We start from the raw sequence: 27,721 nt of genomic DNA, 5'->3' as shown, positions 1-27,721 counted from the left end.
ACACCGCATTGAAAAAAAGAAATAGTTTTATATTCGAATGCAACAAATTAAATTCATGCGAATTTCGTTCATATTAAAGAAAATCTTATTCCTAATCCATCTCCCAATTTTTATGACTTTATCTAAAAAAACCTGTGAATAATTCAATTAATAAAATTATTAATTTTTGTTCCGACGGTTGAAAATCGCTTGCTATATGTGGCGGTCGCAGCGTTCGCGACACTTCATAACGATGAGTTAATCTCAAATGACCGTGATATTTAAGTAATCATTCTGAAATTTTCACAGTGGAATATACCCTAAAGAATTAAACGCATGTTTTTTCGTCTGTAAAAATGAATTGCATTTTGTGTTCTATATTTTTTTAAATTATTTTACGGTGGGTAACTATTTAAAAAATCATATTTTTTTTTTCATTTTAAACGCATTTATAAACAAGGCTCTCCTTCTTCGAATTGCACTGAAATCATTTTTCCATCTTCCTTTAGCCTACATAGTATGAAAACTTCAATGAATGAAACCGTGTTATTTGTTAAACCAATATTTTAAATTCTGATTGCTGCCAAACTATGAAAGATATCAATATAGTATTGCTTGAAATTCATATTTAGAACATACAAAATAACCTACTACAATATTTTTAACTTTTGAGACATCATGGTTCAAAAACATACTTTTTTGCATGGAATGGCCCTGTAGTGTAAGATATGAAGTACCTGTTTTCCTCAAAGTCAAGTAGAAATGTTATTCCAATATTAGTAGAATGAAACATTTTACTCTCTATTTCCAGCCTATTTTCGTGTTGTAGTTAGTATCGAAAGTTAGTTTTTTAGGACATTTTTCCTTTAGCGAATTTACCCGTGTGCAAACTTTCAAGTAGGGTTTCAGCTTGATATTATGGGGTTTCCCTTGTGAAAATCGATAACGAATATGGTGTAAGTGTCAAACACCTGCCATTGGAGTTAGACATTCAGAACAGTTCTAGAAAATCTTAAATATATTATAGGTCTGAAAAGGAACAATTGGCACTATCAGTCGCTAACGGATGAAATATTGTGCACGAATTACTCTTATCACGTGTGATACGGCTTTATTGCGTCTTCTTCATCAGCCACTGAAGTTGTAATCCTTCTGGTCGGTTTTGGTATCGGATTGTAGTGTCCTAACTCACTGGAAACCGACGATATGCGTTGTATTTCATCAGGCATTGACGACTGTTCACCCGATACTATCACCTGATCGCCAGATACTAATGTATCATCAGACACCAATGTATCACCAGACACTGAAATCTGATTGTTTGTTAAAATGCTGGAAATTGATAGCTGGTCATTGTTTATAATAGGTGACAAATCACCTGTCTCCATATCAGACATGGAAGAGTGGTCAGTAACTTCAGGTGCTGATGTCTTGATGTCTGTGAAATCAGCCATTTGCATCTGGTCACTTGCATTCTCTGTTGACCAAAGACGACGCTTTGCTTCAGGCGTTGATAATGGTTCAGGCGCACCATCTTCTGTTTGTGATATTGATCCTTCCTCTTCTTTTGGCATCACAAACTTTGACGTTATCTGTAGAGGTATTTCACTTTCATGGACCAGGTGGTCGTATAGGAAGGTACTGTCGGATGCCACAGTTTTTATGTTATCCCCATTGTCTTCTGGGACAAATGACTCCGTAAGCATCTCGTATGCCGCTGTACTGCCAGTATCTGATGCATTCCCACCAGTCATTAGGTTGGTTATTCTCTTCACAATAATCTTATGTATTTTTTCTCTGTAACATAGATCGTATTTTTATATTATATATGTCTGAGTACCAGTGATGTATGTGATTTTTTAAATTGAGAAAGTGATGATTCTGGTGCGCTTGGAATATATTATGACCAGAGACCGGAGTTTAGGCAAAATGAACCATTAAAATAGGCAGGTAAAAAGGCATCATAAATAGCTAAAATAGGCAGACAAAAAGTCATTATAAATAGCTAAAATACGCAATAAAAGACAATCACAAAAACCTTGCACTAGACCCATTTATTTACTAGATTACACTATTCAATAACTCGATCGTCATATTTTAAAGAACTTTATGCTCGACCATGCCGAAATGTAGTAATTATACACCTGGTAGCAGTCCTTTAATGCATGTCATTAAAGTACACCTACTCATTAAAGTACAGGTGTTCAGCCAATGACAAGTCAGCTTTGTACCGTTATAAAACCTCAGCCAATGACAAGTCAGCTTTGTACCGTTATAAAACCGCAAGTATCGATTATTCTCGGATATGCAATCGAAAGAGAATTAGCGAAAAGTCACGGAGGCTGGAAATCCAATACTGTCGCAGAAGGTTATGTTCTGTTATTATAATATAATTAGCGTTAATTGTAAATAATATTCAAATAAATTCAAATTATCATCTCGTTTTTCAATGTCTAATTTAATTTCAATGTTATATCAAAGTTAATATTTAGTTTACTCTGTAGGTTCTTATAGGTTATCAAGGTCAATGTGGACATCTGTTCCTCGGAAAAAATCAATACTTTCGCGTCTGCGCACATCTCACAATTTACGAGGTATTATGAAACTCGCTTGCGCTCGTTTCATAAACATCCATACTCGCTTCTTAATTACTATCATTATAGGCTCGTTGCATAATGTACTATTAAAGTTTTAAACAAAATGCTAGTGTTGTACTTGACACAAAAATGAAAATGTTTTTAAATGGCCTATGTATTGCAATGCCGTATTCGTTGCACACGACAACCAAATGCTGTTTTAAGTTCTCTGGGTTCATGCTACAACAATGTCGCAATGAAAACTGAAAGAAAAATAACCGTTAAAAATAACTTTAGACCCGCACTCATTGTTGCCTTGTCAAATAAACACAAGCGATAATTAAAACGCTTACTGTTATACATTTTTGCACGGCAGCACTCATTGTTGCAAAGAGAATATGAACTGACTGAAAGACAATAATATACATTCGGTGAAGTCACTTTCATTGTAGCGGTTATAGAAATAAATTAAAATATACCTGTAGGCATTTTTAATAATGCATTAATAAATAATAGATAAATAATCAAATGAAGGCAAAAAAATACATTTATTTTGTAAATTAGGCATTTATATTAAAAAAAGGCAGAAAAGAGCAACATAAAACTGTGACGTTTCAATCACAAAGGTATAATTCGTACAGATTTACTTTTAAAATGAAGATAGATCTAACACATTTAAAAGGCATTCTGCCAAAGTTCCGGTCTCTGATTATGACATAATACTGTATGTGATATATGCATGGGAGAGGTGGTAGTAGGAGGAAGAATAATAAAGTGCATAAGGTTTACTGATGATATGGCTTTGTTAGTAGAATAAGAGATGATTCTAACGGATATGCTATTGGAGATAAATGATAACTGTGAGCAGTATGGTATGAAAATTAATTCAAATAAGACGAAGACCATGGTTGTCGGAAGAAAAAAATAAGGTAAACATGCGAATTCAAAATAAGGTAGTAGAATAAGTAGAGGTTCAAATACTTGGCTGTACTACGTAAACGGTTAGCGCGTCTGGCCGCGAAACCAGGTGGCCTGGGTTCGATTCCCGGTCGGGGCGAGTTACTGGGTTAAGGTTTTTTTCCGGGGTTTTCCTTCAACCCATTATGAGCAAATGCTGGGTAACTTTCGGTGCTGGACCCCGGACTCATTTCACTGGCATTATCACCTTCATCTCATTCAGGCGCTAAATAACCTAAGATGTTGATAAAGCGTCGTAAAATAACCTACTAAAATAAAAAAAAACTACGTATAAGTAGTAACATGAGCTGCTGCCAGGAAGTCAAAAGGAGAATGGTATTGGCGTAAATACAAGCAAATCACTTTACTAGGTATGAGGGAAGAAAAGTAGCTCATCCATTTACGTAAACTAGGAAATATCACGATTTTGAGTTTGATAATTTTCATTAGGTTTTTCTTTAATCAAAGTCCAGTACAATATTAATAATAAGTGTTTTTACTCACGAACTGAGCTATCCATGCGGACGTATTCATTATGCAGTGTATATTATACTGTCTACAACACATTAGCGTACAATATAGAATTAATTTAAATTAAAAATAATCGTAATATGGATATTTAAACACATTTCTGAAAATGGTGGCCGTTCATTTCGATAGAGGCTTCAGTTCTTTTGTGCATGTTATCTCACTGTAGACTATTGTATCTATTTCCAATTTCGTCCTTCGTGCTATTCATGTTGAAGTAATTCTGTACCTACTCTATAAAAGGGTACCTTACGTACTGTAAATTCAACCTTCACTTCAGCCCGATCCGAAAAGATAAAGTTACTCAGACGTGCTATCTACTGTCCGTCCAAGTGGTTATGTCGCAGGATCGTAGAAAGGGGGGAAATCACGTGACAGTTAATTACTTAACGAGGTCCTTTTATTTAAGTTATTTTAAACAGTTGTATAATATTACGTAGAGTCCAATTCCTAACAGAAATTAATGTTTCCAGAAAAGAGCTAAGACAGCTCAGCGACTAGCCTTTACAGAGGGGGCAAGCAGAATCGGGTGAGGGAAATCTGGATACGACCTAAGCAAACGGACGCATAATATCTGTGCGAAAATATGAGTCAATAATGAATGATCTTTCTTCACTGGAAAACGCGACTGTATTTCTGGACCGTACTATACTCACTAACTCAATACTGTTTACTATGACCGTAAGGCGACTTTGCCTGCATATGCGGCCTTGGTTCTGTGTGGAGGACGGTTGAACTTCATTAGTAGAAGAGGTGGGAGGTACAATAACAATTAAAGTAAAAATAAAATGATGTCCCTGTATTACTTCATGAATATGAACATACGTACCTCAGTCCTGGGAAATCCAGGAATTTTCCCACTCCAGATAATTTGTATTGTACAACAGGCTTCTCTAGGAACACAAGCTGGTAACCTGCTATAAATGGAATTGTGTCTATCAGTGGCCTTAATACCAGTTGGGCTCTGGCTTGAACCTGGAAATTTAATACTTTGTATTAGCAATGCAGGGTTATTTGTGATACAGTATTCAATGTGTTAGGCCGATTACTCTTCACTTTCTAGTTTTACCGAATTGCATTACTGAATAATTCGAAAATTACAGCTGTGGTGACGGTAGTGGCTGTGATAGTGGTGATGACATGGCGGAGTTGATAATATGTCATGACTACAGCCCGAATGTTAGGCAAAATCCTTTTTTAAACTAAGCGTATGTATGAAATACTTATTAGAGATAAACACGTTTCCACACATTTGGGGACGATAGGCCCAATTTTTAGTTTGCCTTTTTTGCCTATTTTAGCTCCCGTTGCCTATTCTAAGGTTAAATGCCTTTTTGTTAGCCTTTTTACGTCGTTATTGTACATTTTATATATTTTAATGCATTTAAAATAAACCGCACATATATTATATAAAAAACAAAAAAGAACTGGTGTACAAATTGTTGTTGTTTTCTAATGCCAGGCGTTTGACAATAAAGTCATTTGACCTCTTGCACTCCAATATTTTTCAAAGATATTATCATGACCAGCCACTGAAGCACAGATTTTGAGGTGCTCCGAATCCATTTCTTGGTTTGAGTTGCACAATGGGCAGTTAGGGGACTGATTATATTCCAATTCTATGCAGGTGTTTAGCCAAACAATCATGGCCTGTTGCCAATCTAAATGCAGCTACAGACGATTTTCGTGGTAAATCGGGAATTAACTGTGGATTATGATGCAGAGAGTTCCATTTTTTCCTTTGAGATTGTGTTATCAAATTTTGTTTGTTGAAGTCTAAGTATGTAGGTTTAATAAATCTTTTCACAGAGTAATACGTAGAGTTATTAACAGGTCTGTAAGTAGCAGTGCTGCCCTTCTTTGCTAAAGCATCCACATTCTTGTTTCCCAGGATTCCACAATGGGATGGTATCCATTGGATACAAAATTAAAAAAATATAAAAAAAATTAAAAATATGTATTCACCTCACACAAATATTTGCTGAGAATCTTATTCTCCAGCAATACATATGTTTCCAAGAAGTCATAAACTTTTCTCCCCTACCGATTCCATCTTTTATGTCACTTAACAAAGATGTTTGAACAGTATAACCCTCAGTGCTCAGGTCACTTCGGGGTTTACCAGCGAAAGAAAGGGGATGAGGGAAGTATTAAAAGCAAGTCTCCAGGTCCCGTTACTGTAGTCGCTTGCACGCACAAGTCACGCGTACTTTGAATTCTCTAATCCCTTCTCACACCCATTTTTTGAGACAATACACAGTCGGTTTTTCCCGATCTCTGAAAGAAAGTAGAGACAGTCCTTCTGAAATAAGTTGTTTTAAGTTTGCTCCAATCACTTCAGTAGAAGTAGAAAGATCTTTTTTCACCATGAAAAACGTTCTCTCTGACAGGCGGCTCACTATGACAGTTGATAACTTTAAAAAAGCATCTTGTTTTGACATGTAACCAAGGAAAGTGAGTACCGTATGGGATAGTTTATTAAGTATTTGTCTATTTTTTGTCTGTTTTCATGAATAATAAATGCCTATTTCACTGCCTATTTTTACTATTTTTAGTGCCTATATGCCTGTCTATTTTAACCAAAATAAATGCCTAAACATCCTGGCTCTAGTCATGACAAAGATGGTGATGATGATTATGGTCGTGGTAGTGATAGAGATGGGAGTAGTAATAGGATTGTGCCACTGCTATACTTTGCTGCAGATTTGCATATGGCGAGAGCCAATAGCAGAGCATTTTAACGTAGCCATACCAGCTCCTGTGAGAGACATAATATATAGAGTTCGGTGGCTGGCATTTCGAGGACTGGACCCAGAATGAATTTATGCATTTAAGTCTACATTAGCCCATTATGCACTCTATATTTGACGATTGTTCCATCTAACAGGTGATCTGGGTAGTATTCGTGGATAATAGGCGGGCCATTCTTCCCCAGACAGGTATCTGATAAATCCAGCAGCAGAGAAAACATGTGCCATTCAACAACATGTCGGTGAGCAAAAAACATTTACGTGGTATCAGAATATTAGTAAAAACAACCTTTTCAACTACTACTCTCACAAAACGTATCTATAAGTAAAGCCACGTCCTCGAAAGTTTAGAAAGACTTTTATGAAGTTAAGGTTTTTGCGAACATTTCTCTTTTGGAAATTAGGTTTGAATTAAGAGATTTTTCGGAATGGTATATCGGCAATTTTATTCCTGACGAGTCTACACTGAGAAAGAACTGTATAATATTATTTTTGTAATTTAAATTCAAATTTCAAGCTAAGAAATAAATTTGTAACTCTGCTGCAAACCTGGCAGTCTTCCTCATCTCAGATGCAAAGACAGAAAAATCCACTTTAAATGAGACACAAAAGCAACAGTCTCCAAACGAAAAGCCTTATTATCTTGTTCCTCAGTAGGCCTAGTTTTAAGTAAAAATATTATTCAAAATTGTTTTTCTGGTGTTCAATTTACATACGGAAATAGTTATTGTTCACATTTTCTTTCCGCCATTGTTTTTTGCTTATACTGTACAATTTTCCAGAATGGAGTTTGCTGACTTCGCTTCTAGGCACCTCATTCTTTTTAGAGAAGCAGTCTATTTTAAAACTGCTTTAAACTGAAGCATTATCGACAATTTATACTAATAACATATATAATATGCGTAAATCACTTCGTGATTTAAGATGGCGCTTATTCCGTCGGATCCCGGCCAAATAGTCACTCATAACGAGTGCACCTCAGCACATGTGTGGACTTCGGTCCTTCGTTCATAGACATCTATGGCGTAGTACAGAGGGCGGCCACTAGAGGGAACCCAAGAGCTGGAACTTAATTAGAGATAATTCTGTCCGACGCCGGGGTGGTATCCGGTGTGGCTTAGTGGATAAAGCATCAGCACATAGAGCTGAAAACCCGGGTTCAAATCCCGGCGCCGGAGAGAATTTTTCTCCGTTCCAATACTCTTTCATCGAAATTTATACTAAGTTTACCGATGTGCTCTGTTTTGCTATAGGTACCTTGAAATCTTTGAGTGCTCCTTTGATACCACGCCATATGAATACAACATCACAGTGACTCGCATACCTGTGGAGAAATACAGTTTTTGCTTTAGTGCCCATGATACATTTAATACTTCATTACAGAAAATTGTATGTGTAAAGAAATATCACAAAACACAGCCAACTAACTTCTAGAACATTAGGACATTCTGCTGAGACGAAGATGTGGAGTAAAGAAGTGCCCATTATTTCACTCCTTTTTAAAATACAGAAGCGCAGAAAACACATCATGGTACAATTGAATCAGTGGTTTTGAAAAGGACATCAGTCACACTTTTTCAGAAATTACATATTGCTGTTTTTGTATTCTAAGCCTAGACCTACCATTTTATATGCAAAAGGCACCAGTCCAAGGTTCACTATGGTTTCAGTATCAATCAATCAATCAATCAATCAATCAATCAATCAATCAATCAATCAATCAATCAATCAATCAATGAATCAATCAATCAATTTAGGGCATTTCAAAACCTAAGAGGTTTTTAGCCTCACTCACGATATATCGCCATTCGACTCTGTTCTCTGCATCTTCTTGTCGTCCTCCTACTGTAGAAAGATTATCATATACTTGGTCCTGCCAACGGAGACGAGGTCTACCAAGAGGTCTGTACATCTTGGAGAATAGTCGAAAGCTTTTCATAGAAGAGAGTCTTCATCACGCCGCAGAACGTGTCCAAGTCAACGTAGTCTTCGACTTTTTATTAAGGCTATTATGTCCGGATCTTTATAAATATCCCTTAGTTCCCTGTTGTGCAAAATTCTCCATGTATTATTTTCTTGAATGGGACCAAAAATCTTCCTCAAGATTTTGTTCTCAAAAGTAAAAAGGGATTTTGTTGTTGCTTTTTTTTGTTAATATCCAAGTTTCACAGCAATATAGGAGAGTTGGTAGGCTTATTGTTTTATAGCATCTTAATTTTGATAATCTAGAAAGGAGTTTGGAACTAAGCAATTTATGAAGGGAGTAATAACACTTATTTGCCGTAACGAGTCTATGTTCAATTTCTTTCCCAAATAAGCCTGTTTCATTAATTATACTTCCTAAGTATTTAAATTCAGTAACTTTTTGAAACTCTCAATCATCTATTATAAGTAACCCTCTATTATTTGTGGTACGTGATGTGTATTTAGTTTTGTCAGAATTAATTTTTAACCCTGTTATTCATATTTCTTCTACTAAGAGTCTAAAAAGTTTCTTGATATCATCTTCTGTTTGTCTTAGAAGGACAATGTCATCAGCATATGCCAATAAATTAATTTTACCATTGCCCAATGAAATTCCAATATTTTCATTCCTAAGTTTCTGTAATGCCTTTTCTAAGACAAAATTAAAAAGTATGGGTGACAAACAATCACCCTGTCTCACTCCAGATTGAACTTCAAAACTATCCGAAATAACAGTTCCAACTTTAATTTTACATTTCGAATTACTAATGCATTTCTTTATTAATTGTATTAATTTTTGTGGTATTCCAAACTCTGTCAAAACTGACTATAAATATTTTCTCCTCACAGTATCATAAGCATGGTTTCAGTATGTGGTTGAATATTACATTTGTTTTGAAATAGGCATTAGTCCCGGACTCATGCCTTCTTGAAAACAAATGGCTGACGCTACATGGCGGTCGTATAGTGAATAACTGCCAGTTCCACACGGCAAATTTACTAGTGAAGAAAGCTTTACTGTTGATTGTAGCCTATAGCTTGGTGGAAATTTACAAAAAGAAAGTCTTATCCCCAGAATCCTTAGGAAAGAAAATTACAAAAAAGGATAAAGTAAAGCTTCAAATTTCGAAGTACTCTTTGTTTGAATGCGAGAGAGGTAATGAAGGTGTATTTAAAGACCTATGAATTTATTTACGGACTGAAGTTCCATCACTTTAAACTAGCTAGACAGGACGTCCTATCTTTACCAACTGAAAAGACGTACAATGATAAGTATCCAATAAACAAAAAGAAAATTGAGGACACCGTTCAACTGAAAAAGTACGTCCTAGATAAGCACTTACCCTTCTATGACGAGATATACGATTTTGTAGTTAAGTTCTTGTTCCTGAGAATGCCTCAATTAAAGTAGAATAAAAATATCAAGGAAACTGAACATGGGAACCAATTATATTCAATTGTAAATCAACTTCTTCCTTATTGTCAAAGTTACTAGACTAGACGGCATTTCGGAAGGCGGTCGGCTGCTATATGCGCCGTAGCATTTCTGGTATGTGACGTCACAAACTTGTACAGTAGAACCAATCAGAATCAGTCTATTACAAGTAGGCCTACTTCCCGAGTTCGTTTGTTCACGTGTGAGTGTTTCAATATATTGAATAAATAAAACTAACATTTACTGTGTGTGTGAAAGATAAGTAAATGGAAGAAGAGACTGTAAAAACACAAGTATTGCACAGGCAGGCGCGGAAAATAGTGTTTAAAGTGTATAATTATTTTAAAAACGTTGACGAGCAGAATGCTGCCGGCCATCTTGATGCTGACTGCAACGTTGCCAACGTGCAAGAAACGACTGCAGAAGCATGTGGTGTGGGATTGAGAACCGTGCAAAGAATATTGTTAGTGAAGGAAAGAGGGTTTGTTTGGTATCATGCTTACTGTAGTCAACGTCTAAGGTCATTATTGTCTTTTGAGAATTTAAATTCTCCCCTGTGCTATTTGTATTCCACGTGCGCGTTAAGTACGATGTGGCAATTTTGTACACTGTCTTGCTCTCACTATCTGTCTCTCTCGACGCAAACGCTAGCAGACTACCGCCTTCCGAATTGCCGTCGACTCTAAAACTGTATGAAATTCAATTTTAAATGTTAACTTAAGAAAACTATGTCATACATAAATAATTGATTTGAATTTTCGAAGGAAAAAATAAAATTTGTACTAATATGGGTGTTCCCATATTGGACACATATTTCTCCCTATAGATTCATATTGACCTGCAACCTTTTATATTTATTGTCTTATTATGTGAAATTAGTCACAATTTTAAATACATGACACTCGGGAAGAAATTAAATGCAGAATAAATATGGGAAATGCGTGTTATTATTCGGTTGAGAAGCTTTTGTCATCTAGTCTGCTGTCAAAAAATCTGAAAGTTAGAATTTATAAAACAGTTATATTACCGGTTGTTATGTATGGTTGTGAAACTTGGACTCTCACTTTGAGAGAGGAACAGAGATTAAGGGTGTTTGAGAATAAGGTTCTTAGGAAAATATTTGGGGCTAAGAGGGATGAAGTTACAGGAGAATGGAGAAAGTTACACAACGGAGAGCTTCACGCATTGTATTCTTCACCTGACATAATTAGGAACATAAAATCCAGACGTTTGAGATGGGCAGGACATGTAGCACGTATGGGCGAATCCGAAATGCATATAGAGTGTTAGTTGGGAGGCCGGAGGGAAAAAGACCTTTGGGGAGGCCGAGACGTAGGTGGGAAGATAATATTAAAATGATTTTGAGGGAGGTGGGATATGATGATAGAGACTGGATTAATCTTGCTCAGGATAGAGACCAATGGTGGACTTATGTGAGTGCGGCAATGAACCTCCGGGTTCCTTAAATCCAGTAAGTAAGTAAGTAAGTAAGTAAGTAAGTAACAAGATAGTAATATTGCGGCAAGAAATTAGCTGATTTCAGTGGGAAATGAAATATTGCATAAGTGAGAAATCCTTGTAGGGGAGAGTCGGGTAGTATCGGACATCGGGTAATATCGGACAGTGAGTTTCTTTCATCTACCACACAATGATAGTACCTGATTGACATGGTTACGTTTCTCCATGCGACATCACAGAAACGTAACCATGTCAATCAGGTACTATCATTGTGTGGTAGATGAAAGAAACTCACTGTCCGATATTACCCGATGTCCGATACTACCCGACTCTCCCCTAGATGTTTCTAAACAAAATGCCTTTTCTACATAAAAACAGGTGAATATATTTAGTTGAGGGAGTGTATAAAACGAACAGAGATTACCTCTAATTATTTCATAAATTTCTGGTAGGACTACGTAATATTTCCCCTTCCCTTATGCAGTTTTTCTACATAGAATAATTACTTACACAATGTCAGTACAGATGGCGATCTCACCAGGAGGAGATTTGTTCAGTACTTCTACACAGTCCAGTCGTGGAGGCTGCACAGAGAGAAACACGAATTATAACATTTGCAAGTTAGTGTGTAGCTATACTTCGTTCCATAATGTCTGACAGGAGATGTAAACATTACTGGCAAAGGAGGAGAGAAATATAATTGTTATTCGATCTAAAATGTTCTACCCCCGCCCAACTTCAAGACAAGCGTGGAATGAGACCTCTGCCATTGGTTGAATAGCAATTATTCTTATCTCCTCCTATTCCGGTAATGTTTACATCTCCTGTCAGACATTATGGTACGAAGTATAGTAGTCGGCTGATATAACTTGCCGCGATTCGGTCCCTAGCAAATAATATTGTGAGAGTTTGCTGTGCAAAGCGACTGAGGGACAGGTTTCCGCCAGACATGCAGTCTCGAGCTTCCTTTTCATCTGAAGCGGAGGAATTTTGTAATGATAACCTCACGTTCAGGCATATCAGAATTCATACATGGTGATGTGTGAAAGTGACAGTGAAAGAGGTGCATGTAATAGTGTGGTGTTAGTGGTGGATATGGTGTTTATAATGATATTAACGTTAGTGCAGATGGTTCTGGTAGTGTTGATACATGATGGTGGTGTAGAAATAATAATAGTAATGATAATTCTGGTAGTGTTGTAATAGTGGTGATGGGTGAAAGTGACAGTGCACGTGGTCCAGGAAATAGTGTGTTCCTGTGAAGATAATTAACATGATACACCAAAGCTATTTCCACAAAGTAAAAACGACAAAGAATAAACTTTTACCACCCCTCATCTTACATTTAACCGCTCTCATACATACCCAGTACTTACTTTGGGACCGATGTCAATACTCTTGAAGTGGAAGTTACCACCGAGCTTGAACTTGCTGAGAGTGTCTCGGATGTTGGTCTGCACTTCCTCCCTAACGTTTGTTTTCACGTGTTGCAAGAAATGTGGCCACAAACGCTCGATCACCTGCAAGTCAAGTGCAGAATATTTACAATGTTATAGGGCTACGACTGAATCATCTATAATGAAGTCAACCAATAAATTAAAGTTTACAGCTCTAAATTCTGTGTCCCTCGCCAGAGATGCTGTTTAGTTTAGAGCAGCGTTTCTCAAACTATGGTCCGCGGACCACCTGTGGTCCTCGAGGTCTGCCCTTGTGGTCCTTCAAGAAAAGACAGAAGAAAAAATGAAATTCGAACGAATTGCGTATCACACTGTAGCTTAAAATCTCAGAGTTTGAAAATGACACATGGCAATCGAATTTCACTTTTTCTCCCAGTACTGACATTTTATGAAATTTATTACCCTACCCGTCTATCGACTTCCCACTCTACTCTCACCAACAAAAGGGGGATTTAAAGCACTATGAACGTGGTGTTTCTCGACATCTTTTCCCTGCACTTCTGGCGCCACGCCTGTAACGCAGCCTTGGACCACCCGAATTTATAACAGAGGACCAAAGTACCGAATCTTAATTTAATTTTAAAACATAAGTATACTGGTATTGAAATATGCTACGAAAATGACAAATTTGCTTTCGAAGGGAACAAGAATCAGGTGGTCCGCGGAACTGTTCTGACTTTAAAAAGTGGCCCCCACTTCAAAAAAAGTTTGGGAAATGCTGGTTTAGAGTGATCAGATTCACATCGATAGAAAAGAGAACACAAAGCTTCAAAAAGGACATTGTTCTAAAAAAAGAGGACAGAAACTATGTACTTAGACTTAGGCTTAGGCCCATATTATACTATAAATTACGTCAATATCTATTTTATTACAAAATATTTACAGTCAGATTTAGGCTTATATCATGCTTAAAAGTATGTTAATATTACAAAATAATTATGATAAGACTTGATAATAATGATTTTACAGTTAGCTATATTTGAAAGTTAAGGGAACTAGGCCTATAATTATTAAAGAGGACAGAAAATATTTATTTAGATTTAGGCTTAGGCCTATATTGTACTTAAAATTATGTGAATATATATTTTATTACAGCATACTTATGATAGCGACAGCTGTAGTCTACCAAATTTATAGTAAAGTAAACAAGCGACGCCAAATACTTCTTGACTATCGCCAATTGAAGGGTTCAGAGCCATAGTGGGCCAAGCGCCATTTATTAAAAACGGAGAAAGCAAGGGTTAAAGTTATGTGAATACCATAGTTTAATGAAGATTGACATATCATTTAGTTTTAATGTGTATACTTTATATTACTTGCTATATCTTTCCATTGAATTACGGTAATAACTTCACTTTAACCCTTGTTTTCTACGGTTTTAGTAAATGGCGCTTGGCCCACTATGGTTTTGAACCCTTCAATTTTAATAAAGACAGGCCTCAGATTTTGCTGTACAGTATGTATTTTCCGCGCATATACACACACACTCACACTCACACATTTTCCTTATCGTTAAATATGGTCTTTCCCGGGGGTAAAAGGCGGTCAGAGCGTGGTGCCGACCACACCACCTCATTCTAGTGCCGAGGTCATGGAAAGCATGGGGCTCTACCTCCATGCCCCCCAAGTGCCTTCATGGCAAGTTACGGGGATACCTTTACCTTTTACCTTTAAATATGGGATTATTGTAACAATATTAAAAAAAAAGTAAATCCATGGCGCTACATCCCTGAAGGGCCAAGTCCGACCAACCGGCTGCTGGCCTCACGTTCACATGCCGAAGCAGAGGTGGACGATCATCCAACCAGAACGGAGGTATCGTGTGGGTAGCACGATGATCCTCCCAGCCGTTGTAGCTGATTTGCTGAACCTGATTTTCGCTATCGTAGCTCCCCAAGTGCATCACGATGCTGGGTGGCACCGGTCCCATACACTGGCCGAAATTTCATGAAAATATCTCTTCCTCTATGAGGACTCGAACCAGCGCGCATTCCGTAACGCGAGTCCTAGGCAGAATGCCTTAGACCGCGACGCCACGGCGCGGGACTACAACAATATTAGTAGTCATAATAATTATATATTTTCCTAATCATAAAATTCTGTCAACAAAGTATTTACTATGAAAGTAATCTTTATTTTCCTACGATAGATAGTGAGAATAACTTGCAAGGGAAGAGTAGAAGGAGGAGTTTTAGTAATATTATAATATTATTAGGGTTTCTTTTATCGGCTAAAGTAAATCTGCACAAATTTATTCCCGTAGAGGATATATCGATGTGAAATATTGATCGTGTGTTCGTTAGTTTACTTATGTCTCAGTAGTCATTATAGATAACAAATTGCCATAATTACGTTTAAAAATGGGGTTCTCCACTGATTCTGTTAGATTTGCGGTAGACAGAGCAGTTTTCTTCGACTGCTCCAGCTTCCGCCATGTTCTCGTTACACCATTACTCCTTCATTTCCATATTATTCTCCAATTAAGATAACTTCTGTACCTCAAAAGTGAGGTTCTTTGAGGAAAATGCCAAATGAAAGGAAATTAACCTCTGACTAAATATAAGATTCCCCTGAAATGTATAACTTTTTTTACATTCTATCCTTTTCTTATTGCCGCCGACGCGCCGCGCCGGTGTCCCCACCACCACTACCACTACTAAAGTAAAGTCATCACCATTATGAGAAATCCATACCTTGTTCAACCACTCCGCACTTTCCTGCAGCGGATCCTGGAAACAGATAAAACGCACTGCATCATTTAACTTTCAATGCTCAAAATGACTCATCGGATACTATTTAACTATAATCTTTTCGCTGTAAGAAAAATCCTAATGTAAACAATAGCACGTGACTGAAGTGAGGCTTCATTGGCCATTGTTTGGCGCCATAGATTCTCAATACGTGTTCCCGCCTATTGTTGTACATTCTGTTTCATGTTAAACATTTCCCGTTACTCGTCAAGTAGGCCTAACCTCACTACTATGCATTCGTTTGTTTAGGAAACATTTACTTTATAATTACTGTAATTAAATTATTTTTAAGTCTTATGTCTTCACAATGGACAGTTGAGGATGCAAAAGCCATACTTCAGTACTAGCTTACGTGAACAACTACGAGCTCAAGTGACGCCAGCTTGTTACAAGAACAGACTACTTCGGTATTACTGTTCGTATTCATCCGCGTTCATAGTACATAACAAAATATAAAAGTAGCTCATCTTTTACACATGAGTGAACTGAAATGTTTCATCGTATTTAACAACTAGAATTCAATTTTTTATTTTCAAATAATATAATATTATGGTTTCCAAATACGAACTATATTTTCCTGCGTCATGTGAGTGTTTCGACTGTGAGCCAATCATGGGTATGACAACAACGTGCTTATGTTTACATTAGGATTTTTCTTACAGCGAAAACAGTATAGTACGAGGGCTATTCATAAAGTAACAACTTCCGTTTCCATATAGAGTGCGCAGTAATCGGCATAGCGACGCCGTATTTGCAGTGAATGTTGCATGATTCAGTTCGCTTCTAGCAGTGGTAAATAGAGAGATTATAGTGCGCCTGTTACTCACAGTGCTACGCGTGTTCAAAATGTGCTATAATTGAGAATCCCGCCAGCTGTGAGATACGTTCGGTGATACAATTTATTGTAAAGCGGCTGAAATAAATCATGTTGCGCTCTGGGGTAGTTTTTTCCACGACAACGCCCGCCCGCATACTGTGTCTGAACTGCAAATTTTCAACTGGGAAGTGTTTGGTCACCCTACACACAGCACTGATTTTCCATCTAGTGATTACCATTTTTCATGCATATGAAGAAGTGGCTTGCATCGCAGCGCTTTGACAATGGCGAAGAGTTGCAGTCCAGCATCGTAAGTTGGCTTCAGTCACAGGCGGGAGTATTTATGACTGCGGTATTAAAAATCACGTTAAATGCTATGATACAGATATGCACAAATTATTATTAGACTAAAACGTTTTTCTTGGAAACATAATGTAATTCGTCATATCAACTATCAGTATAATTGACAGAGTCTCTATTGTTGTAAATATGATTGCTTACATCTTCTGGTATATTTTTCCAATGGTTAAGTATATTTAGTCTGGCTGTGTTGGTACTACTGGTGTTTTAATTATATAATGCAGAATATATTCAACAGTCTGTTCTCCCACGGCCTGCAAGAAGACCGGACATGAACGAAATTGAAAATCTGTGATCTATACTGAAGAAGACAGTGAACAAAAAGGGGCTTACAATAAAACAGACTCATTTAAGCACTGTCTAATATCTGGCTAAATGATGCTGATATTCAAAGAAAGTGTCAAATTTTGGTTTCCAGCATCCCTGACAAAATCAACGTGTTAATAAAGAATAAGGGAATGTTCACAAAATATTAGTAACCTCCAGACTCAATTTTCTGTTCATTATATCTGTGCAAAATACATTTTTGTTCATTATTTCTGCCGATAAATACAGGTTTGTTGCACATATAATTAATTTAGTCTAATTTGTCCACGTCTGTAAGTGTCTGACTTTAGTCAACATGTAACTTGATGTTTTTACAAGCGAATGATTGTCCTCTTAGCAATATGGAACTGTCCGGTTATTCCATACCTCCTCAGCACTAGAGAGCTTTAACTTAGAAAATTATTAACAAAAAAAATTAAAAAAAATGGCGCTATACTGGAGAATTACCACGGTAGCTTTGAACCGTGCCGTTACGTTTACTACCGAATTTAACTACATACACAATGTTGCCAACATAAGAACATGATTTTGGTCTGTGGTGTCGTTAGAAGGGGAAATTTGTTTCTTTTTCTCTCTACCTCCTTCGTTCTGAACATTACTGAGAGATGGCACCACTGTTACTCTTATCTATTGCAATGATATTTCCCTGGACCACCAATTTGCTTGGACGACATTTCTACATAGAAGATTAAGACAGATCTTACAAGCGATCTCCAGTTACTAACAGTATGGTCATCAAAATTGTGTGTCCATTTTATCTCGAACTAAAATCTCTCTCGCATTTTCTTTTGTTTCATCACGGCCAAATGGATTTATCTCTTCGGTATCGATGTTTCTAGTCGGTCATGGCCTTTATGGCAGTTTTTGTTTCGTAATATTGATAGACGGTAATATAATTAAAGTGGTGAATAATTTCATGGCCCCTAAAAGTTTTTTTTTTTTTTTCGTAAAAGGCTAGGTATTTTGTCTAGGCCACAAATAAAACTGCAATGCGGCCATAATTATGTACTTAATGCTTTGGTGAACATTGACCGGAAATTTACTTTCCGTTATTTAAATGATATTCCGTGAAGCACACCTTTTTCCTCTCTATTTCAATGTCATAACCTACTTTAAGATCTTACTACATAAACATTTTCTTTTAGTGCATTCAAAACATTGTCGTTGTACTGCATAAATCTTGCACTTGACTAATGGAGTGATTTATTTAAGAATAGTCGCGAATTTTACTACCATTATTTCGATTTTCTTCTGTTTGACACGGCTCGGTACGGCCCGGTGACTAGTGGCCATTGCTCTGCCGTGGGTATTATCCAGTTGTTCCTCGCCGTTAAATTTGTCATTTATAGGAAGTTCCAAGTGTTACTTTCTTTTGCATAACTCTGTTCTTGGTTTGCACAGACTGACTTACCACAGACACTTTCTCGTTTAGGCTCTCTTTGAGAAGCAGCATTTCTCGATCTTGGGCTGCCCGCAGACGGATTTTGCGCTGGATGCTTCGATCCTTGAGGACTACGATCACCGTGACCACCACCAGTAGCCAGGCCACGCTCCAGCCAAACCAGCCTAGTAGGTAGGCGGCTATAAGCGCGATTAATCGACGAGCTGTGCAGAAAGCAATCGCTGTCGCCCGACCTCTTTCTCGCGACTTTCTGGGAGGCCTCATTCTGACTGTAAGAGAACAAGAATAGCTGCAGTCAGGGATTGACTTCGACTTGATTTAGTGTAGGGAGTAAAGGCTGGTTCACAATAAACCGGGAATGGAAACGACAACGACAACGAGAACGAAAATATTGTTAAAATAAATGTATTTAAATGTGAGTATTCACAATTGACTATAGTGAATGCTCACATTTAAATACATTTATTTCAACATTATGTCCGTTCTCGTTCTCGTTGTTGTTTCCGTTCCCGGTTTATTGTGAACGAGCCTTAAGTTTCACTGTGAGTTAATCGTTTTACTTCTTTTTATTTTCTGATTTATTTATTTCGGAAAATGGATTATGTATCTTTGACGTGTTAAATTTTATATTACCTTGTTAACATGTTTCGGCCTGCTATTGCAACAAAAATACAGGTAGCCAGGCAACGATAGAAAACAAAAGATGCGAAAACATATATATATATATATATATATAATTTGAACTGGTAATGGAAATTACGGGACAACGGCTAACGGATTTTAATAAATGACCCCTCATTTTGAAGCTTGCAACCCAAAGTTTTTTTAGAAAAATAGTAGTTTTCAGTGAAATGTCAGTTTTCCTACATAATTTTCCTATTTTACAAAATCCATATTTCGTCAGTTTTGAGAACTAATTGCATTTCAAAATAAAACAAAACACACACTACAATAAACAATAGGCTATTACACGAAGGCTGCAGGATTGCTGACATATGTAGAGCTCGAATTCAATTGGTTATTAAAAGCTTCAAGACTTATTAAAAATAATTTACAGGTCTGATTCTGCGGTGTATAATTTTCTGAGTACAGCTGTGCATTGGATTATTAAAATCTACTAAACTTGAGGTGGTCTGATGACATTATTACCATTAGAAATTAATTATTATTATAGTTAATGCCATGATGTTAATATATAAACTACAAAACTTGCGTAAGATAATATTGTTATTAAAATCAAGTATTTTTATAGTTATTAATCAAATGGGGTTGGGTCTTTTTCATATATTTAATGGCGGTGTGGTGTAGATTCAGTATTGGCTCGAGGGAGCGCAAAAATTACAATTCCTAAGGAAAGACGATATTACTTACCGGTACTGATAAAATAAGAGGCCTAGAAAATTTTGTAGTCTCCCGATCATTTCAGCAAGATCTCTTAGCAGGATAAAATGATTTTACCATCTACATTTCAAGCTCTACATGCAGCAGCTATACCAAGATGCTATGTCTATTGTACGAAAGCATAGCAAACCTGACTTCCTTTAACTTTCACCAACAATCCACAATGACCTGAAATAGTTATTGCTTTACTCCCACATGAAAAACCCACTGATCTTCCTGACATTTTTACTTGCGTTTTCGAGTTTAAACTCAAAACCTGAAGGTAGATAGGTTCAAGAAAAAGTATTTGGCATGAAAAAACCATTCAAAGGAGTATGTTTCATTATTATGGAAGCAAATAACTTTCAAAATGTCTGGTATTCTTCATTGAAAATAAATCTGAAAAATTTTTATTTGAACGTCTAAAGAACTTAGTTTGCAGCATTTGCTGCACAAGCCACTAGTTTAAATATAAAAATATAGGGGTGCCATTTGAAATTTCAAAGTGGGAGTGGCTGGCGTTGGAGGTGAAATCTAAAATGCAATTAGGCCTGATTTCAGACTTCCCCCTCAATATCTAAATTGACATGTTTTTTGTTTAAATTGAATTCAATTTAAATACAGTAATTAGTTACAGACGTGGACAAATTATTAGCAAAATTGAAGATTTTTATTATATATTTTTACAAAACATGATTCTTCAATTTAGACTACAGTTAACATTTTTGTGTATTTCCAAATTATTAGCAAAATTGAAGATTTGTTTTGTATATTTTTAGAAAATTTGACTCTTCAATTTGGACTACATTTGATATTTTTGCATATTTACAAATCATTAGCAAAACTGAAGGTTTTTATTATATATTTTTAAAAAATTCGATTCTTCAATTTGGAATACAGTTGACATTTTGGATATTTCCAAATTATTAGCAAAATTGAAGATTTTTATTTTACAGTTTTACAAAATTTGACTCTTCAATTTAGACTGTAGTTGACATTTTTGCTAATTTACAAATTATTAACAAAATTGAAGATTTTTATTATATATTTTTACAAAATTAAGCTCTTCAATTTAAACTACAGTTTAAATTTTGCATATTTCTGTCTACTGTAATGATAGAAATATGCAAAATTGTCAATTGTAGTCTAAACTGAAAAGTCAAATTTTGTAAACAGAATTATCATAAAAATCGTCAATTTTGTTAATAATTTGTCCACGTCTGTATTTAGACTGGCAAGTTTTGGAATGAAAGCTCTGTATTTAAGAAACATTGCTTTCTGTTTTGTCAAATAATTTTATAATTAGACCGTTTTCGAACATAAAGTAAAATATTATTATAGTTATGGTATAAATCATTTATTCTCTAAGCAAGTAACTGCTCCAATTAAATGTTATAAGGTTATAACTGATAACGTTATATTCCCGGTAGGCCTATATCAGTCTCTTCAGGAAGTAGGAATTGCATCAGTTATAGCTATTACGCTAATCTGCTATCTCCGGGTGTGACGTTATTTCTACTATCTCCGGATGTGACAGTTAATAAAGGAAAAGTTGTGACATACAACTAAGGTCCAGTAGGCCTATAGCCTAAAAAAATCTTTATAATAAAATTGCACATACTTTATCATGTTAGATGAATACTGTAGGCATTGTCATCGTCAGTTTTGTAGTCAATTAATACAATATAAGCTTACTGTGAATTTGAACCATCGTCTTGTATCAAATAAAATTCATGAATAGGAACAGCCAATTCTCAGTGACAATGAAAGAAGATATGAGTGAAAGGAAAAACATGTAGGCCTAAAATGTAATGCGCGGCTCTCTTGTCCTCGTAAGGGAAATTGGGGCTGAATGCGTAGCCATATCATTTCCAAAGGGGGCAAAGGCTAATTGGGAGTTCCCGGTCTCTGATCGGGTCAAAAACTGTGATAGAACTGATATTTAACCCTTGCGGTGAATTTCGGTGAAGTCCGAAGGGCCTAATTAGTCAAATCCACTCTCCTCACCTCCACACTGGGGCCCCCTGGAATCTTTTAAGATGCAAAAGAGAGAGTGGCGTGCGGAAAGCAACGGGAAGCTGCCGCATTTATCTTTCCCAAGAAAAACTGCAGACAAAGTAGAGAAAGTGCACAGCTTCAAATACCTGCGGTGTACTATAAGTAGTAACATGAGCTGCTGCCAGGAAATCAAAAGGAGGATATAGTTTTAAGCTTCTGATGTTGCATAAGGTTTTAAGCGTTTGATGTTGCATATGGTTTTAAGCTTCTGATGTTGCATGAGGTTTTAAGCGTTTGATGTTGCATATGGTTTTAAGATTCTGATGTTGCATAAGGTTTTAAGCGTTTGATGTTGCATATGGTTTTAAGCGTTAGATGTTGCATATGGTTTTAAGCTTTTGATATTGCATATAGTTTTAAGCGTTTGATGTTGCATATGGTTTTAAGCGTTTGATGTTGCATATTATGGTTTTAAGCGTTAGATGTTGCATATGGTTTTAAGCTTTTGATGTTGCATATGGTTTTAAGCTTCTGATGTTGCATAAGGTTTTAAGCGTTTGATGTTGCATATGGTTTTAAGCGTTAGATATTGCATATGGTTTTAAGCTTTTGATATTGCATATAGTTTTAAGCGTTTGATGTTGCATATGGTTTTAAGCGTTTGATGTTGCATATTATGGTTTTAAGCGTTAGATGTTGCATATGGTTTTAAGCTTTTGATGTTGCATATGGTTTTAAGCTTCTGATGTTGCATAAGGTTTTAAGCGTTTGATGTTGCATATGGTTTTAAGCGTTAGATGTTGCATATGGTTTTAAGCTTTTGATATTGCATATGGTTTTAAGCGTTTGATGTTGCATATGGTTTTAAGCGTTTGATGTTGCATATTATGGTTTTAAGCGTTAGATGTTGCATATGGTTTTAAGCTTTTGATGTGGCATATGGTTTTAAGCTTTTGATATTGCATATGGTTTTAAGCGTTTGATGTTGCATATGGTTTTAAGCGTTTGATGTTGCATATGGTTTTAAGCGTTAGATGTTGCATATGGTTTTAAGCGTTTGATGTTGCATATTATGGTTTTAAGCGTTAGATGTTGCATATGGTTTTAAGCTTTTGATGTGGCATATGGTTTTAAGCTTTTGATATTGCATATGGTTTTAAGCGTTTGATGTTGCATATGGTTTTAAGCGTTAGATGTTGCATATGGTTTTAAGTTTCTGATGCTGCATATGATTTTAAGCGTTTGATGTTGTATGTGGTTTTTAACTTTTGATGTGGCATATGGTTTTAAGCTTTTGATATTGCATATGGTTTTAAGCGTTTGATGTTGCATATTGTTTTAAGCGTTTGATGTTGCATATGGTTTTAATCGTTAGATGTTGCATATGGTTTTAAGCGTTTGATGTTGTATATTATGGTTTTAAGCGTTAGATGTTGCATATGGTTTTAAGCTTTTGATGTGGCATATGGTTTTAAGCTTTTGATATTGCATATGGTTTTAAGCGTTTGATGTTGCATATGGTTTTAAGCGTTAGATGTTGCATATGGTTTTAAGTTTCTGATGCTGCATATGATTTTAAGCGTTTGATGTTGTATGTGGTTTTTAACTTTTGATGTGGCATATGGTTTTAAGCTTTTGATATTGCATATGGTTTTAAGCGTTTGATGTTGCGTATGGTTTTAAGCTTTTGATGTGGCATATGGTTTTAAGCTTTTGATATTGCATATGGTTTTAAGCGTTTGATGTTGCATATGGTTTTAAGCTTTTGATGTTGCATATGGTTTTAAGCTTTTGATGTTGCATATGGTTTTAAGCTTCTGATGATGCATATGGTTTTAAGCTTTTGATGTTGCATATAGTTTAAGCTTTTGATGTTGCATATGGCTTTAAGCTTTTAATGGTTGCATATAGTTTTAAGCGTTTGGATGGCGTCAGTATTGGCATATCCCTCAATTTTTTTGAGCAATGTGTTAACAGTCCTTGCGGCTGTACGCCGGAACGCCAGAACCCTTGTCACTACCCAGTCAGTTTCTCTCAGTGTAATTCCAAAATAATAATTTTATGAAATATTTACCCGTAAGAGATAAATTTCCTTAGAATCATCTCTAATGATGTATAATACGAGAATATCCTACGCAACACCTACAGAAAAAAAGATTTTCTACAAAGTAGTGTAAAAATTCACGAGACACCTGCATATTTAAGAACATAACAGAGACTGCTTAGCTATTTTATATTGAATTGTAATACATTACTTATTAGTGTTGTAGAGATCGTATCAAACTGATGAGACTTGTAGCGATATAAAAATTGCCAACGAAACCATTACAATAGTTTATGGAAACTCGTACACTACTCCGTATATACACTTTCGAGTACTCATACGGTATACAAAGAATTTTATTTTATTTTATGGAAAGAATATGCGGTTTTTACTGCTGCATTGGATGTATAGCTCATCGTTATGTTATATTCATCATCATCATCATCATCATCATCATCATCATCATCATCATATTCAGTTAAAAAATTAATGTTCCTGGAAATAGATGTTACAATGTTATGTTTTCTTTAACGACACTCGCAACTGCAGAGGTTATATCAGCGTCGCCGAATGTGCCGGAATTTTGTCCCGCAGGAGTTCTTTTACATGCCAGTAAATCTACTGACATGAGCCTGTCGCATTTAAGCACACTTAAATGCCATCGGCCTGGCCCGGGATCGAACCCGCAACCTTGGGCATAGAAGGCCAGCGTTATACCAACTCGCCAATCAGGTCGACCCTGGAAATAGATGAATGTCTGTTAAGATGATAGGGATGTATCAGAAGGAAACGATGCAGAAATGAATAATGAAATATTTCACTGGATAATACCCGGAAGAAGGAGACGAAGAAGATCGCGGTGAAGTGATGTAATAAGGAAGATGATGCGGAAACATGATATGAATTGGAAATATTTTGTTAGAACACAGTCTATGCGTTCAGAAAGAAAACTAACTTTTGGCTCAGGAATAAAAACTACTACTACTACTACTACTACTACTACTACTACTACTACTACTACTACTACTACTACTACTACTACCACCACAACTACCACCACCACTATTAGACCCTACTACTACTACTACTACTACTAATGTCACTACCACTACCACTACCACCACCACTACTAGACCCTACTACTACTGCTACTAGTTATTATTATTATTATTATTATTATTATTATTATTATTATTATTATTATTATTATTATTACTACTACTTACTTACTGGCTTTTATGGAACCCGGAGATTCATTGCTGCCCTCACATAAGCCCGCCATTGGTCCCTATCCTGAGCAAGATTAATCCAGTCTCTATCATCATATCCCACCTCCCTCAAATCCATTTTAATATTATCTTCCCATCTACGTCTCTGCCTCCTCAAAGGTCTTTTTCCCTCCGGCCTCCCAACTCTATATGCATTTCTAGATTCGCTCATACGTGCTACATGCCCTGCCCATCTCAAACGTCTGGATTTAATGTTCCTAATTATGTCAGGTGAAGAATACAATGCGTGCAGTTCTGTGTTGTGTAACTTTCTCCATTCTCCTGTAACCTCATCCCTCTTAGCCCCAAATATTTTCCGAAGCACCTTATTCTCAAACACCCTTAACCTATGTTCCTCTCTCAAAGTGTGAGTCTAAGTTTCACAACCATACAGAACAACCGGTAATACAACTGTTTTATAAATTCTAACTTTCACATTTTTTGACAGCAGACTATTATTGTTATTATTATTATTATTATTATTATTATTATTATTATTACTACTACTACTGCAACCATTACTGTTGCCATAATAGCAGTTGGTTTAGTTCGTAATTAAAATTAGACTAAAATTCCAATGCCGTAAGATAAAAATATACATTAACAATAGATATGCACAATTTATGTTTTATTGCATTTTCATTATTATTTTCTACACAGTCACCTCGCTGTGAATAGAAGGTATACTCCAGCTGGAGTCCGTTGATTTTTATTAAGCTCATGCTGTAAGTTTATAACACGGCGGATGTTATCAGTGATAGTTTAAAGTACGTATCAAGTGCTAGATAAGGCTACTTTTCACCGAATCAAGCTCATGTTTTGACCAAGGTCAAATTGTGTGTAAATTAAATTTATTTTCTCTCTACACACACACACGCGCACACACACACACACACTCTCACACTCACACACATACACGCACGCACACACTCACACACACACACACGTGTCAAGGGATTATTCTTTGAGATATTTTAAACCAAAAAGTTTAATAAAATTTTGCTTGTTTCTGTTTCCTTTTCGAGATAAAAATTGTTTTATATAAAACATTTCATAGCGTGTTTTAATTCCCAATATCCACAGTCAATCTATGAGAGTAGTGTATTATGATAATAAATGATTGAAAGAATTTGAATTAGGCGTATATCCTTTAAATGTGCTGAAATTTGATCCGAACAAATGTAACTTTTCGTTCTGAAAAGGAATTTTAAAATGTTACATTTATTGTTCGTATCAAATTTCTGCACATTTAAAGGGTAAAACTAAAATTCTTTCAGTCATTTATTATCATAATGCACTGCTTTCTTAAACTAAGCATATTGGGAATTAAATCAATGGCTTTCCCAAAACACGCTATGAAATGTTTCATTTGAAACAATTTTTTCTCGAAAAGGAAGTAAAACGAGTAAAATTGTATTAAACTTTTTTGTTTAAAATATCTCAAAGAATAACCCCCTGAAATTAACGACAGTACTTACAGTTCAGATTGTATAAGAAATTTGCATCACTAGTAAGTTCCACGACGTCATTTCGTAATACTAACACTATTATTTTGATCGATTTTTACATATTTTTATTTCAAAATATAATACTGTGTAAATTACTACATCTGAAAGCTTAAGAATAGTTAATAACGAATTATTTATTATGCTTTACTAAATTACATCACGTACCCCTGGACATCTTCTCTTCTGCCACCATTATTGCACGAACCCGGCACCACAGCCTCCCAGAACTGTGACGGGAGTACAACTGATATCAGCAAACGCTCTCAGCTGATAAAACCACGTGACCTACAGATCTTCCTGTTATTGTGCAGTATTTCCTAAAGCACGAGAACCGGTGCGTTCGTGATTAAAACTGAATGTATTTATTTAATGCAGGGCTTTTGAGTTTATCATTAGCCACTATAACTGATTGTAAAATAGCACACTGTTGGCAAATGGCTATAACCGATCACCCAGAGTTGATTCCGAACGAAGCAGTCAGTGTGCAAAATCTGGTAGATTGAGTGCATTGTGGTACCTTTATACTTCACGCACTAATTTTCAATGCAGATCTCTTGACAACTAAAGGCTGGTTCACAATAAACCGGGAACGGAAACGACAACTAGAACGAGAACGGAAATAATCTATACTAATAATAAATCTGTAGCCGAAATTTTTCTGGTAATTTTCGATTTTCCAAAAATAATTGGTCCTAACATATATAATTAACCACCCTGAAACCGAAAATCGCATTTTTGAAATGTTTGTTTGTATGTCTGTCT

At 36.0% G+C, this 27,721-nt stretch overlaps 2 protein-coding genes and 1 non-coding gene across 3 annotated transcripts in view; 1 reads left to right on the top strand and 2 right to left on the bottom strand.

The window, feature by feature from the left end:
- The window catches only part of LOC138705252 (uncharacterized), an 84,798-nt gene that overhangs the window by 51,246 nt on the left and 5,831 nt on the right, over positions 1–27,721 (bottom strand). The gene's annotated exons all lie outside the window — the stretch shown is intronic.
- Positions 9–27,274, bottom strand: LOC138705222 (extended synaptotagmin-1-like). Its single transcript, XM_069834035.1, has 8 exons — positions 27,125–27,274; positions 18,771–19,030; positions 15,799–15,834; positions 13,025–13,168; positions 12,159–12,232; positions 8,048–8,114; positions 4,870–5,015; positions 9–1,776 (listed from the first exon to the last, which is right to left on the bottom strand). Exons 1-8 carry the CDS (start codon positions 27,150–27,152, stop codon positions 1,074–1,076), a joined length of 1,458 nt encoding a protein of 485 aa, XP_069690136.1. The 5' UTR covers positions 27,153–27,274; the 3' UTR covers positions 9–1,073.
- Positions 7,897–7,968, top strand: TRNAY-AUA (transfer RNA tyrosine (anticodon AUA)). The gene has a single exon. It is a non-coding gene; the product is annotated as a tRNA-Tyr (tRNA).

The sequence above is a fragment of the Periplaneta americana genome, chromosome 1, assembly GCF_040183065.1.
Source record: "Periplaneta americana isolate PAMFEO1 chromosome 1, P.americana_PAMFEO1_priV1, whole genome shotgun sequence".
Lineage (NCBI taxonomy): Eukaryota > Metazoa > Arthropoda > Insecta > Blattodea > Blattidae > Periplaneta > Periplaneta americana.
The sequence above is the reverse complement of the archived record's forward strand: the minus strand, read 5'-3'. Positions and strand labels throughout refer to the sequence as shown.

Coding starts and splice junctions, on each gene's coding strand:
- LOC138705222 (XM_069834035.1), bottom strand. CDS start 27,152: ATGGTGGCAGAAGAGAAGATGTCCAGGG. Junction 15,835..18,770: donor TAAACGAGAAAGTGTCTGTG/GTAAGTCAGTCT, acceptor ATCTGTTTCCAG/GATCCGCTGCAGGAAAGTGC. Junction 5,016..8,047: donor GAGCACTCAAAGATTTCAAG/GTACCTATAGCA, acceptor TTAAATTTCCAG/GTTCAAGCCAGAGCCCAACT.